Below are 18,561 nucleotides of genomic sequence, written 5' to 3'. Positions count from 1 at the left end.
CCAGGCAGGAAGTGTCGTAGTTGGGATTCGAACCAGTGACCCTCTTGTTGCTAGGTGAAAGTGCTAACCACTAAACCACTGTGGCATGACATTTTCATCACATGTCGATACAGTATCTCACGAAAGTGAGTACACCCCTCACATTTTTGTAAATATTTTATTATATCTTTTCATGTGACAACACTGAAGAAATGACACTTTGCTACAAAGTAAAGTAGTGAGTGTACAGCTTGTATAACAATGTAAATTTGCTGTCCCCTCAAAATAACTCAACACATAGCCAATAATGTCTAAACCGCTGGCAACAAAAGTGAGTACACCCCTAAGTGAAAATGTCCAAATTGGGCCCAATTAGCCATTTTCCCTCCCCAATGTCATGTGACTCATTAGTGTTACAAGGTCTCAGGTGTGAATGGGGAGCAGGTGTTTTAAATTCGGTGTTATCGCTCTCACTCTCTCATACTGGTCACTGGAAGATCAACATGGCACCTCATGGCAAAGAACTCTCTGAGGACCTGAAAAAAAGAATTGTCGCTCTACATAAAGATGGCCTAGGCTATAAGAAGGTTGCCAAGACTCAAAGACCCAAAGAGAAAATAGGCTACAAAGAATAAATAATAACAGCACTTGCTAAATAACTGTATATATCATGAACAAAAAGTGACTAAAGTGCTAAAATTACAACAAAATAAAGCGCTAATGCATAAGATCCACATAAGAATAAAAGTGCAAAAATGTGTGAATAATAAATATAATAGATATAGAAATGTGCAAACATGCAATACGGGTTTATAAAATCATCAATAATGCAATAATTAGATAAAAAAAGCCCATAAACAAACAAAGTGCTCAAACTGTGCTTGTGTTCCTTTCATTTCTTTGTGCTGAAAAAGTGCTCATCAGTGCCAAGGTGCCACACTCCCCCCTTGCACCCCTACTCACCAAAAATAAAGACCCTCTTTGGGTTGAATGTAGCTTTAGGAGTGAGTATGGGATCCTGGGTATATAATCAAGGTACCATCCAGAAAAAAAACACTACCTTCGAATGACAAATGGTATTTCCTTCACGGGCTCATCCCAATTAGAATAAAGGAATCATAGTGAGGTACTGTATAAAACTTGTTTAATAACAAAAAGTAGGCAAGTATACTCACAAGCGAGCAGATAAAATAAGCAGTAAGTCAATGACAAGTCACTTCCCAGAACGCAGTTTCTTGCGCAATCCAGCGGGAATCAGGAAGTGACGTGGATGGTTAAGGTACACCAGAAGTTACGTCAATGCGTTTTGCCCACCTCCCCGAGCGTCATCAATGGATCTTATGCATTTAGCACTTTATTTTGTAGTAATTTTAGCACTTTAGTCCTTTTTTAATTCATGATGTATACAGTTATTTAGCAATTATTTACACAGCCAATAATGTCTAAACCACTGGCAATAAAAGGGAGTACGGCCCTAAATGAAATGTCCAAATTGGGCCCAAAGTATCAATATTTTGTGTGGCCACCATTATTTTCCAGCACTGCCTTAACCCTCTTGGACATGGAGTTCACCAGAGCTTCACATGTTGCCACTGGAGTCCTCTTCCAATCCTCCATGACGACATCACGGAGCTGGTGGATGTTAGAGACCTTGCGCTCCTCCACCTTCCATTTGAGGATGCCCCACAGATGCCCAATAGGGTTTAGGTCTGGAGACATGCTTGGCCAGTCCATCACCTTTACCCTCAGCTTCTTTAGCAAGGCAGTGGTTGTCTTGGAGGTGTGTTATCATGTTGGAATACTGCGCTGGAGCCCAGTCTAAGATGGGAGGGGATCATGCTCTGCTTCAGTATGTCACAGTACATGTTGGTATTGATGGTTGCATGCCCCAGACCATGACACTCCCACTACTATGCTTGACTGGAGGAAGACACACTTGTCTTTAACCACTCACCGACCAGCCGCCACAGGTATATAGCAGCAGATTCCAGCGAATTGTCCGCGGGAGTGCCCACTCGCCAGCGGAGAAGCAGAGAAGCGGATCCATGGGCCTGCGCGATCACTCCCCGTGAAGAGAGAACGGCGGTCTGCTGTTGTAAACACAGCAAACCATTGTTCTCTCAGGAATCAATAAAGAGCTCCAGTGATCCTCCGATTTAGGAACACAGGTCTCTGTATTGATTTCACAAGTCCACCCCCCCCAGTTAGAAAACACCCCCTAAGCTCACACTTAACCCTTTGATCGCCCCTGGGTTAACCCCTTCCCTGCCAGTGTCATTATTACAGTAAGAGTGCATATTTTTAGCACTAATTACTGTAGTAATGTCACTGGTCCCCCAAAAGTGCCAAAAATGTCAGTTAGGTGTCCATCTGTCCGCCGCAATTTTGCAGTGCCGCTAAAAATCGATGATCGCAGACATTACTAGTATAAATAAAAATGACATAAATCTTTCCCCTAGTTTGTAGATGTGATAACTTTTGCGCAAACCAATCAAAATACGCTTATTGGGATTTTTTTTACCAAACATATGTCTGTGCAATTGTCCGTTAAACTAACGCAGTGCCGAATCAAAAAAAATGACCATTAAGGGGGAAAATCTTCCGGTCCAGATATGGGTATACTCCTCAACTGGATGCCACCACACATGTTTGACACCATCTGAATCAAATAAGGTTATCTTGGTCTCATCGGACCACGGGACATGGTTCCAGTAATCCATGTCCTTAGTCTGCTTGTCTTCAGCAAACTGTTTGCGGGCTTTCTTGTACATCATCTTTAGAAGAGGCTTCCTTCTGGGATGACAACCATGCAGACCAATTTGATGCAGTGTGCAGAGTATGGTCTAAGCACTGACAGGCTGAACCCCCACCATAGGTGGGGGACTCGAGTCACATGACTTGACTTAAGTCACCAGTTTGAGGACTTGAGACTTGCTTGACTAAAATTAATAAAAGATTCAACTCGACTTTGACTTGGTATTCATGACTTGAGACTTGACTTTGACTTGAGACATATGACGCAAAATGACTTTACTTTTTTAAGTTATTAAATATTTGCATTTTCTCAAGATGTGTTAAAGCAAAATTAATGTGCCTGTTATGTTTCTGACACCACAGTCACTTAAAATACCTCAGTGTGTTCTGATTTTTAGGACACTGGCTGTTTAGCAATGGAAATACTTAACATGTTTTTAGTGACTGTTGTGTTGAAACATGACCGGACAAAGGATTTTGAGCTGTTTGGGCATTCAAAGTGTTTCTTTAATATGCCAAGAAAAAAGCACTAAGCAGTTTTGTTAATGTTGAAAAAAAAAACAAAACCTTTCCTGACCACTGACTTTTAACTGATTTGAAGGTGAAAATTGGGGTTGATCAGTATTTTGACTTGATTTGTGACTTGACCAAAATAAATGACTTGACTTGACTTGCTTGACTTCTACCAGGGACTCGACTTGACTTGCTTGCTTTTCGCCACAGTAACTTGGGACTTGCTTGAGACTTGAAGGTTAAGACTTGAGACTTGCTTGTGACTTGCACATGTGTGACTTACTCCCATGTCTGCCCCCCCCACCCCTTCAACCTCTGCAGCAATACTGGCAGGGCTCATACATCTATTTTCCAAAGGCAACCTCTGGATATGTGCGCTCAACTTCTTTGGTCGACCATGGCGAGGCCTGTTCTGAGTATAACCTGTCATTTAAACTGCTGTAAGGTCTAGGCCACCGTGCTGCAGCTTAGTTTCAGGGGCTTGGCAACCTTCTTATAGCCTAGGCCATCTTTATGTGGAGCAACAATTCTTTTTTCAGGTCCTTAGAGTGACCACTATGAGAGAGTGAGAGTGATAACACCACATTTAACACACCTGCTCACCATTCACACATGAGACCTTGTAACACTAACAAGTCACATGACACTGGGAAGAGAAAATGGCTAATTGGGCCCAATTTGGACATTTTCACTTAGGGGTGTACTCACTTTTTTTTTGCAGCAGTTTAGACATTAATGGCTGTGTGTTGAGTTATTTTGAGGGGACAGCAAATGTACACGGTTATACAAGCTGCACACTCACTACATTGTAGCAAAGTGTAATTTCTTCAGTGTTGTCACATGAAAAGATATTATATAGTATTTACAAAAATGTGAGGGGTGTACTCACTTTTGTGAGATACTGTGTGTGTATATATATATATAGATAGATAGATAGATAGATAGATAGATAGATAGATAGATAGATAGATAGATAGATAGATAGATAGATAGATAGATAGATAGATAGATAGATAGATAGATAGATAGATAGATAGATAGATAGATAGACATAGATATATCTATACTATGTATATATACAGCGGGTAAAATTAGTATTGAACACGTCACCGTTTTTCTAGGTAAATATCCTTTTTTTTTTACAGCTTTAGGGAGTATAAATAATCTGGGTGGAAACAAGTCTGTAGATAACGATAACACATGGATACTTTGTGTGTAATTATTAAAGCTTTTTCATATACTGTATATGTATATGAAAATGTTTGAATAGTTACTAACAAGGTATCGTTACCTACAGACTTGTTTCCAACCAGATCATGTGTACTCCAGAAAGCTGTAAAATAAAAAAGTGGATCTTTAACCTTATCATAAAGTTTCTTACTCTCACTCCCTCCCCCACTCTACTACAGAAACATCTGTCTATTTTTTTGTTGTTTACTTCCTGTTTTGTTTTTATTTTTAGATGTTTTGATCCTGCCCCCTGTCCTTCCTCCTCACCTAGACAAATGACATAAGGTCTGGCACTGCTGCCTGGGATATTTCACATGCATATCCCAGGATGCACCAGGGGCACTGCACTTCATTCAGTTCATTAAAATAATGTAGCCAGGTGCTTGGCTAAGAATGGAGAGTGAGAGAAATACTGGCTGCAGCTGCTCTCTGTAGCTGCTGCCTTGCAGTGCTGAACTGGTTAAAAGCTATATCAGCAAGTGGAGGGAGCTGCTGAACAGGAAGAGTTCAATAGACTGAGTCAGGCAGCACTGCACTGTAGGAACTGTAGTATATAGAAGAGAGACTCTACTGTAATCAATCATTTCCGAGGGTGAGACTGCCAGGAGTAGGAGAAAGGGTGGGTAAAGCCTGCATTTTCTCAGGCTTCACAGCACACAGCTTCCTTTTGCCATGAGGGAGACTGGAGAGTGCACATTGCTGTCCAGTGTGTGGCACCACTGCTGCATAACAGCAGCCTGAGCAGGATCCGAAGTGCTGAGTCCAGGTGTGCTGACAGTCAGAGAAAAAAACAAGTAAAATATGGCACAAAGTAGAGTGGGGGGATGGACTTGTCTATTGGAGGAAAAAAATTAAGAAGCAACGTGTTAGGAGACAATAACATAAAAAAACTATGATTCAGGCTGCAGCTGCCCAAAGAAGGGATTGGAAACCTTAGGATCTTTGTATACAAGGAGGAGTGTGAAGCGCAGCTATCTAAGTGCAATTAGTCTAAAAACAATTAAAGCCAGAGATAATGGTGAGGTGGCACTCACATTTGGTGAAATTGTAAAAATATGTATCCTGGTGGAAACTATGCACAACTCGGCAGGGTCGTGGCTGGGTATCTACGATCAGGCTATAGGAGCCGCTGGGAGAGGACATATGGTTGGCTGGGAAGGTGCTGTGGATGACGGCAGGTCAGCTGCAAAATGGAGACAGCAGGGGGGGATCAGCTGAGGGGATATACAAAGGGAATGGAGGTCCGGTCAGCAGGCTGCGGTGATGGAAACTCTGAGAATGGCGACTGATCAGCCACATAGCAGTGGTGGCAGGAGTCTGTAGCAATAAGCTAGCTGGGTGCAGCGCAGGGATGGTAGCCTTGTCAGCAGGCTGGGATGGTAGAGCTGATGTCCGGGAGTAAACCAGGGCTAGAGCCAGAGCGGCGAGGTGGCAGTGTTCCAAGATGGTTTGACAAAGGGGCAGTCCTTTCTGCCCGAAAAAAATTGCCACGCCTCCACACCACTCACGGCCTCATCTTTGAACTTGTGAGTCTTGGAACACTGCCACCTCGTCACTCCAGCTGTTGCCCGGGTGTACTCCCGAACATCAGCTCTACCACCTCAGCCTGCTGTCAACACTATCATCTCTGCACGGCACCCTGCTAGGCAATTGCTACAGACTCCTGACACCACTGCCACATGGCTGATCAGACCTCCATATGCTTGGTACATCCCCTCAGCTGACCTCCACAGTCTCCTGCTGTCTCCATCTTGGGGCTGACCTGCCACCGTCTACAGCATCTTCCCAGCCAAATGGCTGTCCTCTCCCAGCGGCTTCTACAGCCTTATCGTAGAGATCAATTCAACTAAATGTGAGTGCCTTCTTTCATTTATCTCTGGCTTTAATTGATTTTATACTAATTGCATTTAGATGACAGTGCTTCCCACTCCTCCTTGTATGACAGCCATAGTCACCTGGGTGCAGAGCAGAGAGTGGACTAATCAATGTGTGTGACCGGATGGTGAGCTGCAATATCACTGAGACTGATGAGCTACTGCTGTGGGGATTTACTATCTGCTGCTAGAGAAACTGATCCCTTTAGGAACTGATCATACAGCAATCTAGCAGCCATATTGCTGCCTGCTGCCTTCACTAGTTCTATTCTCATGTGCTGGTTAACTGCGTCAAAGTAATCCAGTGCAGGCTTGACTGGGACTATTCTAATGCACTAACAGTACAACTGGTACCCCAACGCTAGCTGGCTGAAGAGTTAGAAATAAGGACTGTCCCTTTACAGCTGCTGCACAGAGACCTCCACCTATTGCTTATGCTCCAGACTAGTTAGAGTAATATTATTCACATTGCAATAAAATTACATATATACAAAAGCCTGTGATATTTATAACACTTAACTGTGGCAAAAATAAACTAGAACTAGACGAGGGTGCGCTTCCCTGCGCACTAAAAGGCCACTTAACTAAAACTTAACCCATCATAAAAAGGTATGTAATTGATCAAAAAAGGTTTACCTATAGGATGAGGTCAATGCCATTATATATGAATCAACGTTCAATCTCTATGTGGTAATATTAACATCTACCAAGTTTAAATGGTGACACTTCTTTTGAATAATACATATAGACAATATGAGGGTTGTAATCTGCTCCTACATTCAATATAAAGGCTCCAGGCTATTTAGAGGATATATAAACTCAGGGTCTAATCACCAACACCAACTGATATAAAAGAGATGGGGGTTATATATATATATAATGGATATACCCCCATCTCTTTATACCAGTTGGTGTTGGTGAGTAGACCTTGGGTTTATATATCCTCTAAGCAGCCTGGAGCTCTTTAGTGATCAAGACCTTCAATAAGAGATTGTATAATGAGAAAGTGCACCAAAACATGTCCTTCTGTATAACTTTTATCATGGATGTTCAAAAAAGTTAGATTGTATAAAAGATATGAAATGGATATTTTACAATGCGTTTATACAATCTCCTTTAGATCTACAGACTACTATGTAGTGAATTGTCTTCCAGATTTAATACACAGTGATTGGATATTTTAGGTAGGTTATATTGCATAGTTTTGATAAATGTAAAGATTGTACAGTCAGATTGTAATGTGTATAATGACTCTAAAAGATATGTGTGTGTATATACAGTATATATATATATATATATATATACATATACATATATATACAGTATATACTGTATTGTATATATAAATTCAAAGTCAGGTGACAAAACTTTCTCTTTGCAGTTAAATCTCTTTGGCCTCCAGGTCTTCTAGATCTAATAAGTTCCCAAAAGCAACTTCACCACTTTCCTTTTCACTAGTATAAGAAACAAGCTCAAAGCTCCATAAAATAGCACATGCATACGTAAACATAAATCGCTATATTTCTCCCTCACCAAGCCCCAGATGCGGATGTAGCTCCACCAGAGACCAGCTCTCGTCGCTCACGCAGTGGGCCCTCTCCACCAGCATGTCACACAGATGTCGGGCTGTTGCTCCAGCTGTCACTTCTAATGACCGGCATGTGCCATCCTCGCTGTACACCTTTACCATCTGCTCTTAAGGAAAAGCACATTTGTTCAGCTTGGTTGTTCACCACATAATCACAGTCCATTCACATATTATTTGGCACAAAGGTTTCTGAAAGAAGAGCAAGCTTTTCTGCCCATAACAGAAATGCACAATCTCAAAAGTCTTTCTTCAGGCACTTTGCTATACAAAGCTGACCAATGCTTTAAAAGGCTGTTCTCTGGTAAAAAAAAAAAGAAACTTCGACAATTTAGAAAACCTTGCTCAATCACAATGTTTTCCCCAGCACAATGAATGTCTATGCATGGCACCCTCATGCATCTCCACTCTACTAAATAGAAGCTCTCCTATTACTGCATCAATTCGATTAAGGGAATAACTGGCTCATGGGTCATTATGGCCACCTAGAGACCTACTCTGTTTCTCATTTTCGCTCATTCTAAATCATAGTCTCGCATATTTGTATCACTTATCTGCCCCTGGTATAGTAGGAAAGTTCCTATTTGTATGAATACTTTGATTAGATAAGAAGCTCAATAAATAAAAGAAGTGTGCCAGAATTGGCCAAACCATTGCCATGGGACCAGTGGGTACTGATTGTTAGAAAGGGTGCCAGTTCTTAAAAGAGAAGTATGGGAATTTTTTTCTTTTTTGAATCATACTTAACTGGGTGGATGTAGCATCGGACCAATGTGGCATCTGTCTACTGCTGGCTCTAAGGCTGTGAACCGGATGATCAAACACCGCTGATCACTCGGTTCTCAGTGCTCCCTGAGCAGAGAGCTGCTGACTGTCAATCACTGGCTCTCTGCTCTGCCCCCCCCCCCCTGGTGCTCACTGGAGCGCTGGGCTGTGGAGAAGACGGTAGTGGCCGGCTCATGCTTTTCAGCAGCATGCGTCCAGGCATGTGAGCGGATCCCGACCATATGGTCACGATCTTTCCTAAGCCTGGACCGGTTCTGTGATGTCAGCCAACAGTGGGCTTCAGCCTGCCGTCTGCTGAAAACAAGTCATTGGAGTGAAGAATGATCTGCACTCCTGAGATCCACAGAAGTACAGCCAAACAAGCTTTGGCTGTACTTCTCCTATAACAGCACGTAGCAGGGCATGCTGGGCTTTGTTATTAGAAAGCACAGCATTATGTCTGCCTCTGCCTGAATAAATACCCATATGGGAAGAATTAAGGTTCAGTAGTGCCATCTGTGTTATATTCTCAACTCTAGGAAAATACCCCAGTGGGACCTCATGGTGCATTTGGGATTGTGCAGATGTTTTATTGCATGTCATTCTCAAAGAGATATCTGCTCATCTTTGGCCACCCATAAAATGTCTTACATAGTTACATATAGATACATAGTTAGTGAGGTTGAAAAAAGACATCAGTCCATCCAGTTCAACCTATGATGTGTGTGTGTGTTTGCTTTTAACCGTACATTGTATACCCCTGTATGTTGTGGTCTCTAAGGTGCCCATCTAATAGTTTTTTGAAACTATCAATGCTCCCTGCTGATACGACTGCTTGTGGAAGAGAATTCCACATCCTTACCGCTCTTACAGTGAAGAACCCCTTACGCACTTTAAGGTTAAACCGCCTTTCCTCTAGTTTTAGTGAGTGGCCACGTGTCTTATTGTATCTCCTTTCTCTGAATAGTTTGTTCCTTATGCTAGGGTCGCCAGTACAGTATTTGTACATTGATATCATATCCCCCCGCAATCGTCTCTTCTCCAGAGAGAATAGGTTCACTGCTTGTAGTCTTTCCTCATAGCTGATGTCCTCCATTCCCCTAATCATTTTTGTTGCCCTTCTCTCGACTTTCTCCAGTTCCAGCACATCCTTCCTGAGGACCGGTGCCCAAAACTGGCCTTTTTTTCTGCCCCAGTCCTTCCATGTGAAGGATTGTTGGTTAATCTGGTGTGCTCAATAATCAGTTATGCCAGGATTTGATAAAGAAGATTATTTAGGGCTGATTTCTGAAAAATGGAGCAAAGATATCTGTAAGCAAAGCAAACGTTTAGCATATTAAAAAGTGTCAGATTTCTTGCTCTATTTTTTGGATAAAATTGGGCTGCTTGCTATTGACAATGGCACTGGCCCCAGCAGTATGAATGTATTGATAGAAGGCTGTTTTATTAGTGTACTCACATGGGGACCCCCTTCCAGAGGGGAGCTGCTGTTAGGTGTGCTGCTGAGGATAGGGGAGGAGTTGCAAAGTTCTGGGAATGGATTAGGGATGTCAGGAAGTGAAGATGATCGGGACTCTTCATCTCGTAACCGCCTGCATGAAAAAAAAAGATAAGAGCTTTTTTGAATATTTTCCTTGCTACTTTAAAGTGGAATAGAATATTTAGCTGCAGAAGACTCTAAAGGGTAAAACTGCACCCTGTATTAAAATTACTTTACTGCTAAAAACAGATCTGTCCCATCCTAATGCAAAAAAAAAAAAAAAAAACTGACCTTGTGGAGTCAAGACAGTTTATCTCCTGTGTTTTTATAGTGCCTAACAAGCAAATGTACTGTCGGTGCAGCACCTATTCCCTGCGCTCTGAGTAGTGCAGTCCTCTATCCAACCTGACTGTAGACTTGTAGATGAGAACAGATGACACGGCAACTTGATAATACTTCAGCCTTGCAGCCCCTCGCTGGACCAGGGTGGTCCGGAAACACTTGGGGCTCTGAAAAAGAGGCGCCGTCTCGAAACGCGTAAGCATGCACAGCTTCAGGGGACGATTCAATCCCGATCTTGTTGCTGAGGATTTTATATCTATTTGATGTGCTTTTTATCAAGAAACTCGTTTGTGAGTATTTTTAATCTATTATTTTAATAAACCTGTCTAAGAGGTAATGCACTAGGCCGGTGCGCCCTTGTGTTTGTTGTCATTTTTATAGTGCCTGTCAGACTGTGGTGTTCTGGACTGAGGAGGGCGGCACGCTTTAGCCCACTGTCAGCTGAAAACAGGTCACAGGAGTGCAGAATGAAGTACACTCCTGTGATCCATAGCAGATGCAGGGACAAAAAAAATAAAAGGAGCTTTTGCCATATTTCTGCTTTAAGGATGACAAGTGTAAAGCGTCTGATGCGGTTGAGCCCCTTGGTCCATCTGTGCCTCCTTGGGCAGATGGTGTGGTGTTGGAGCTGCTGATGAGGTTGACCCTCTCAAAATGGAAGGATCGAGGGAGGGCAGGAGTTTTGCCCACAAACTGTAAGGAAGTTAATGATGTTGTATAGGAAACTGACATTTTCCCTAGAGAAGACATGGAAAAGATCATTATTACTGAGCCTGAGAGGTATTTGGTGAATCCCACACCTGGAAGCGCTCTGGGAAAGTACCAAGTTACTGTATCAGGTACCTCCAATGGGCAGGAAGCCCCGTTAAGAAACATAACCTCTATGGCATCAGTGAATAGGTCTCTCCATGTCCCCAATAACATTAAGGACCACAGGAAGGTCTTATGTGTGGAATTGAGGTGTCTTTTTATGACAGACAGGCTGAGAGAAATATTTGAATTCTGGAACATTCAGCCAGTATGTATCTTGTCGTCTCCTCGTTCGGGTGAGCTAGTACTGCGGAGTACCTCTAATATGAGCAGGGTAATACAGGTTATACTGGATACAGATGGCCAATATTGGAATCAAAAGAATTGTTTGTAGGTAATGTTGAATTGTCTCATAGTGCATTGCCAGGGTTGCTTCCTAGTAGTGTTGTGTATGAGAGGAAATCTGGAAATAAGTTGTGTTGAGAAATGTCAGTTGGTAGGAAAGTTGCTTGGGGAGTGTTGGATGAAAGGTGATGTGGAACTTTGTGAAGGTGATGCGGGGGATATCCGCTTGCCTGTGTATGGTCCCTTCTTAGACACTGTTCTAACAACCAACACTGGGAAAAGTGTTGCTGATGGCATTGACAATATTGAGAAGTGAGATCCATTGCTAAATGGCATTGAACAAAATAATAAATTGTGGCTGAAGCTGATGTAGGTAGTAAGAGGGGTAATTACCTGACAGATCCCATAGAAGTAGGTCCCCTACAGCCAGGGGACAGTAATCCTGGAAGACATATTGGGAAACACAAGAACCCAAAATAAGGCGGTAGAAGGGGTGGTAGAGAGACCAGGGGGACCTCGTTAAAATGACAAAGTGCTTGTGGCACACCCGAAAAAAAATTTGGGAAGGTTTCATTAAAGCCCATAGCAGAGTGTCAGTGAGGCGTAGAGAGGGACACCAATGGAGGCATTGGGTATAGTTCCCATGTAGGGAAAAAAGTGAAGTCAGACAGGAGTAGACCCCTGTAAGAGGTGCCGAAAGAACACTGGGGGGCTATAAGGCAGTGTGGAACAGGTTAGCAGACAACTGGCATACTGATAGTGCAGGCATGTGCCAGGTAATCAGGACTAGGGTTCTGAGCTCCATCCCCCCCCCCCCCCGTGTGCTTGCAAGGGTGTAGTCAGAGGTATGCATGTCTGCATGGTGCAGTCTGGGACAGGACAGACAAAGGCCCAAGCCAGAGGGCTGGAACAGCAGGGACCTGCAAGTAAAGAGAGAGCTGAAGGAGGTACAGCGTTTTGTGCACAAGCACATGATGTTGTGTTAGATGGTCAGGAGGACCAAGGCACAAGGCCTGAACAGCGGTGCTGGTAAAGAGAGCAAGGGGGCTGAACATTACTGTATTTTATGTTGATGGTTGAAACCCCTGTGAAGGCTACTGACTGCTGTGAACTTTTTCCTTTTTTCTTTTCAATAAAAACGGGGACAACAAAAAGTCAACCTAAAAGGCATATCTGGTGTGGACTGGATTTACTGGTGAACACTACCTTTTCAGATAAGCTACTTCCAAACATTGTAAAATGATGTGAAAACCCTTAGCCTTCAAAACAGCATTAATTCTTCAATTCTTCAAGGTACACTTGGACACAGTTTTTGAAAAAAACTCGGCAGGTAGGTTGTTCCAAACAGCTTGCAGAGCTAACCACAGTTCGCCTCAAATCCTTCTGTCTCTTCATGTAATTCCAGACATACTTGATGATGTTGAGATCAGGGCTCTGTGGGGGCAAAACTATAATTTCCAGGACTCCTTGTTCTTCTTTACACCAAAGATAGTTCTTAATGACATTGGCTGTATGTTTCGAGCCGTTGTCCTGCTGCAGAATAAATTTGGGGCCAATCACACACCTTCCAGATGGTATGGCATTATGGATAAATACTGTATCTGCATGTATTTCTCAGCATTGAGGACACCATTGATCCTAACCAAATCCCCAACTCCATTTGCAGAAATGCAGCCCCAAACTTGCAAGGAACCTTCACCATGCTTCACTGTTGCCGGCAGACATTCATTTGTGTACTGCAAAAGGAGTTGGAGATAACGTCAGGAATCAGGATCAATGGTGTCCTTAATGCTGAGAAATACAGGCAGATACTTATCCATCATGCCATACTACCAGGAAGGCAAGCTGTGCATTCAGAAAAAAGGAGTTTCACAGATTAGTGGCTGTATAGCACAAAACCACTGCTAGGTCCAAAAAGTGGCTGCACATAAAAAAAAAAATGTTTTTACTTACCAATAAATCTTTTCTTTTGTCCTTTTCTGTATCATTCACTGGGGGACATGGGACATAAGTAATTCTTGGAAATGTGGGTAATACTGAAGGTGACAGTATAACACACGTCTAAATATTACTTCTATCCTGTGTCCTTCAATGGATGACAAAGAGGCAGGATTTATCAGGCCGGCACTTTCTTTCTTTTTTTGGAGGTATTTTTTCCAGTATGTGTATTTTTTCGAATTAGCAATAGAAAATAAATAAAAATGTATTTTCTATATTAATAGAAATATATTATTTTTATAGATAGAAAATGATATTTCTATAATAGACAATATAATTTTCGCTTTAAAATATATAATATAAAGCACATAAAATGTATCAAAATTCTTCCATCACATGACTAGCAAAGCAAAACAAAAAAAAAATCTTTTGTATATAAGGAGTAGTTAAGTAAAAAGGGAAGGGCTTATATAAGGTTTGTGTGCATGCATACTAAGTGTGCGTGATTATTGGCAGAATTATTTTTCAGCTGTCTCTATCATGACTTACCCCCACCTGCCGCTTTGTATTAACAGGGGTTGTGACCTCTTCACGTCTGATGACAGCAGGTCTGACTTGTCTGGGTGCCCTTTAAGACATGTGAGCCCTCGGGACGTGTAGCCTTCTCGCTCATACGGATTGTCCGGCGCAGGACTATGACTACTCTCCAACGCCTCCAAGTCCATGCTGCCTCCTGGAGAAAAGAGAATATTCATGAGTAGTAGGAGAACTCACCGCTAAGGGCTAAACTACTTGTCATGCCTTTAACTTTGGTTTCTGTCTCCTGTCTTGTCTTTGTTGTCTCTAGTGGTCAATCAATTACCACCACTTTAATATTACTGTTGAAGCAGGTAATCTGACTAAGTTTCATGACATATAATAAATATAAACCAAGACTCTTGCTTTAACTAGCATTGCTGGAAAACTATAGAAATATTCAAACATGCACGTACAATTAAAGTGAACTCAATTCAGACTTTTAAAAGCCACCCAAATGCCTTCTACAGTATTCATGGTTTTAGCCAGAAAACACTCTTCTCTGTTTGTCTCTGATTGAGTTTCACTTTGCTAAGGTCTGAATTTTTTAATCTCTTGATAACTGGTATTCCATTGTCCAATAAAACGACCACAATAGCCGGTAAGGGTACTCGCATAGGACAAAGTGCGGCAGTTGGGAATGGTTTATTCCAGAGGTCAGGAAAAGTCAGGTTTTCAGTATCAAAGTGAAACAAAATCAGAGAAGGGCAATAAGTAATAGCAGGCACCTTGCAGTATCAGGACTTTTATTTTTTAAGCAGACCTTCCTCACCCACTTTTTTGCATTTCACCCCTACCCTACCCACTTTTTTGCATTTCACCCCTACCCTCTCCTCTTAAACCATTGCATATTCTTTTATTATTTTATTTTTTCATATACCCTTTTCTATCAACATCTCCACACTTCTCAGATTCCCGCCTAGGCAAGAATGACGTGCCTGTTGCCAGTAACTTCCTTGGATATCTACCAGGTATAACTGGGGTGCTGAAGTCTGACTTTCTAAAAGTCACTGGGCACATTGGTTCCTGTGCGACAGCACTCCACGAAATGGGAGAAAGGGAAAGGACACGTAAAATTCAATGAGAGCAACAAACGTCCAAGGTAATGTAATTAGTGATGGGCTTTATGTTCGAGTCGACTCGAACATTGGGTGTTCATCGGGTGCTCAGCAGAAAGTTTGCCTGCCGACGAGCGTTCCATATTGAACTGCGCGATTGCAGTGCATTAAGTGCTTGTGATTAGCCAAAGCATGCACCTGACCTGTATGCCAATCACAGCACAATGCCCTGTCAGAGCCATGATTGGTCAAAGGCAGGGTGCCTTTAGCCAATCAGATTAGGCAGGGAAGTTAGTGGATTGTGCTTTTAGTCAGTTTAATGTAGTCAGTGCTGTCTCCCCTTCTGCGTCACAGGTGCTATTCCATCTGCGTCAGCAGGGTTTTTTTTTTGTGGTGCAGCAGTACTAATATTATTTAAGGCATAATATCTGTCCCCCCTTCTGCATCGCAGGTGCTATTCTTTCTTCGTAAGCAGCGTGTGTTTTTTTTGTGGCACAGCAGTACTAATATTATTTAGGGCATAATTGCTGTCCCCCTTCTGTGTCATAGGTGCTATTCCTTCAGCGTCAGCAGTGTTTTTTTTTTTCATGGCACCGCAGCACTAATAATATTTACGGCATAATTGCTGTCCCCCCTTCTGCGTCGCAGGTGCTATTCCATCTGCATCAGCAGGGTTTTTCTTGTGGTGCAGTAGCACTAATAATATTTAGGGCATAATTGCTGTCCTTCCTTCTGCATCGCAGGTGCTATTCCTTCTGCGTCAGCAGGGTCTTTTTTGTGGTGAAGCAGTACTAATAATATTTAGGGCATAACTGCTGTCCCCCCCTTCTGCATCGCAGGTGCTATTCCTTCTGCATAGGCATTGTGTGTTTTTTTGTGGCACAGCAGCACTAATAATATTTAGGGCATAATTGCTGTCCCCCCTTCTGTGTCACAGGTGTTATTCCGTCTGCGTAAGCAGTGTGTGTGTTTTTTTTTTCATGGCACAGCAGCACTAATAATATTTAGGGCACAACTGCTGTCCCCCCTTCTGCATTGCAGGTGCCATTCCATCTGCACCAGCAGGGGTTTTCTTTTTTTGCTTTATTAGCTTTTTCTTTATTTAAAAAAAAAAACTATACTAAAATGGTTTATAGTCCACCAAGCACATAAATATGGCGCCCAAGCACCATATTCCCTTCCCACACTCTATAATAAAAAGTTATAAAAATCCTCCCCCGAAAAAAAAACAATAATAAAATGGTTTATAGTGCACCAAGCACAAAGGCATTGGACCCAAGCACCATATTTCCATCCCACATTCTATAATAAAGTTATAAAAAACCCCCATCATGTCTGAAAGGCCAACAAGGAGAGGCAGATGCTCAAAGGCCACTAAAAGAGGGCAAGCAGCCTCTGTGTTCACAGTCAAAAAAGTGGTCACAGACATGGTGCATCTTCTGCAGATGGGGCACGCTTGTCCTTTTTTTCCAGTGCTGGCTGTATTATTGAGCCACAACATGCAGAAGAGTTGGTGAAGTGGATAACTAAGCCGTCCTCTGCCACCCAGGCTCATACTAGTTTGCCTTTCACCGCAGCTGCCAAAGCAGCCTATTCCACAGGCTCCTTGTCCACAGCTACTCCTTCTGTAGCCCCACTATCATGCATGGAGGCGTCACCTGAATTATTCGATCATAGTGTCAGTGACATGATGCTGGAGGATGCACAGCGATTTGAATGCTCGGACGTTGGTTCCCAGGTTGAGGAAGGGAATAACGTCAGCCTAGATAGAGGGGGTGACAATGACGGACAAGAAACTAGCAGTCATGTTCCCCCAAATGCAGCATACTGCCAAGTTTGCTCCAGTGACGAGGAGGGAGGGGATAATGAGGTCACTGACTGTACTTGGGTGCCTGAGAGAATAGAGGAGGGAAGTGAGGAGGAGGAACACAGGAGGAACACAACTCCAATGAGGCAGGATGTCCTCCAGGGGCGGCTTAAGGGCAGCCACCCTATTGCATCACACCACAGAGCTCCACAGGTGCAGGGCGCTGCTAACTCCCCTCTGACTTCCAAAAATTCATTGGTGTGGGCTTTTTTCAACACATGTGCAGCAGACTGCAGCGTTGCTGTTTGCAATCACTGTCTGAATTGGATCAAGCGTGGCCAGAACACCAGCCGCTTGTGCACCACATGCTTGACAAGACATATACTGCCCTGCCATGCAGTCTGTTGGCAACAGCACCTGAAAGGCAGACATCATAAAAAAATGCCGACTTCTCCTTGCTCCTCATCTGGGATCTCTACGCCTACTATACCTCAACTCTTCTCAAAAACCTGTACTGAGAGGGATTATGGTATAGCAATGGGTGCCACAGGTACTTGAACCCAATCTGCTAGCAATACACCACCTGTTGTTTCATCACTAGGCAAATTTCGCTACCCCAGTTGCTGAACCATAAAAAAAGATACTGTCCCAGCCCTCCACATGATCAGCGTCTAAATGCTAGCTTGGCCAAATTGCTAGCACTACAACTGCTGCCTTTTCATCTGGTAGACTCTGCCCCCTTTTGTGAATTTGTGGAATGCGCTGTACCACAGTGGCAGGTTCCAAAAATATGTTTATTTTAACGTAAGGCCATTCCAGCTCTGTACCATCATGTGGAAGGCAATGTTTTGGCCTCATTGGACAGAGCAGTCAGCAGGAAGGTTCACATTACTGCTGAATCATGGTCCAGCAGGCATGGTAAGGGACTATACATTTCCTTCATGGCGCACTGGGTAACTCTGCAGGCAGCTGGGAAGGATGTAGGACAGGGTTCAGTGCTGGAGGTTGTTCCGCCACCACACCTCCAAAAAGCTGGTTGTGATTCTACCACATCTGTCTGCTCCCCCCCCTCCTCCTCTTCTTCCTCTATGGCCTCTTCTGCTGAATTGTCCTCTGAACCAGTAGTGCTCCCTAAGCGTTCAAGGGGCTATGCAAGCGGAAAGGCTAAAAGATGCCATGCAGTGCTTCAGTTGGTCTGTCTAGGGGACAGGAACCAAGCTGGGGCAGAGATTTTGTCAGCTCTGCAGGGGCAGGCTCAGAGGTGGGTGATGCCACGGCAGCTTGAGCCAGGAATGGTTGTATGTGACAATGGCACTCCGCCCTCCGACAGAGACACTTGACACATGTTCCATTCTTGGCACATGTCCTGAATTTGATGGTGCAGTGTTTCTTGAACAAGTACCCGGGCTTACAAGATCTTCTGAGACAGGCCAGAAAAGTCACACAATGCCAGTGCTCGGCTGGCTGACATTCAGCGGAAATCAACCTGCCCACCAACCGCCCCATTTGTGACATGCCCACCAGGTAGAACTCAACATTGGCAATGCTGATGCAGCTGCACATGC

The 18,561-nt window shown here is 43.2% G+C and overlaps 1 protein-coding gene across 2 annotated transcripts in view; it reads right to left on the bottom strand.

The window, feature by feature from the left end:
- The window catches only part of GRB7 (growth factor receptor bound protein 7), a 297,736-nt gene that overhangs the window by 61,373 nt on the left and 217,802 nt on the right, over window positions 1–18,561 (bottom strand). For both annotated transcript variants that reach the window (XM_082271983.1, XM_082271984.1), the window contains 3 exons: window positions 14,105–14,288; window positions 10,160–10,292; window positions 7,884–8,040 (listed from right to left, as the gene is read on the bottom strand). In XM_082271983.1, the coding sequence (XP_082128109.1) occupies window positions 7,884–8,040; window positions 10,160–10,292; window positions 14,105–14,288 (474 nt within the window). The remainder of the gene's footprint in view (window positions 1–7,883; window positions 8,041–10,159; window positions 10,293–14,104; window positions 14,289–18,561) is intronic.

Source organism: Pelophylax lessonae (assembly GCF_965119305.1).
Source record: "Pelophylax lessonae genome assembly, chromosome: 11".
Taxonomy (NCBI): Eukaryota; Metazoa; Chordata; class Amphibia; order Anura; family Ranidae; genus Pelophylax; species Pelophylax lessonae.
This window is presented reverse-complemented; position numbering and strand designations above follow the sequence as displayed.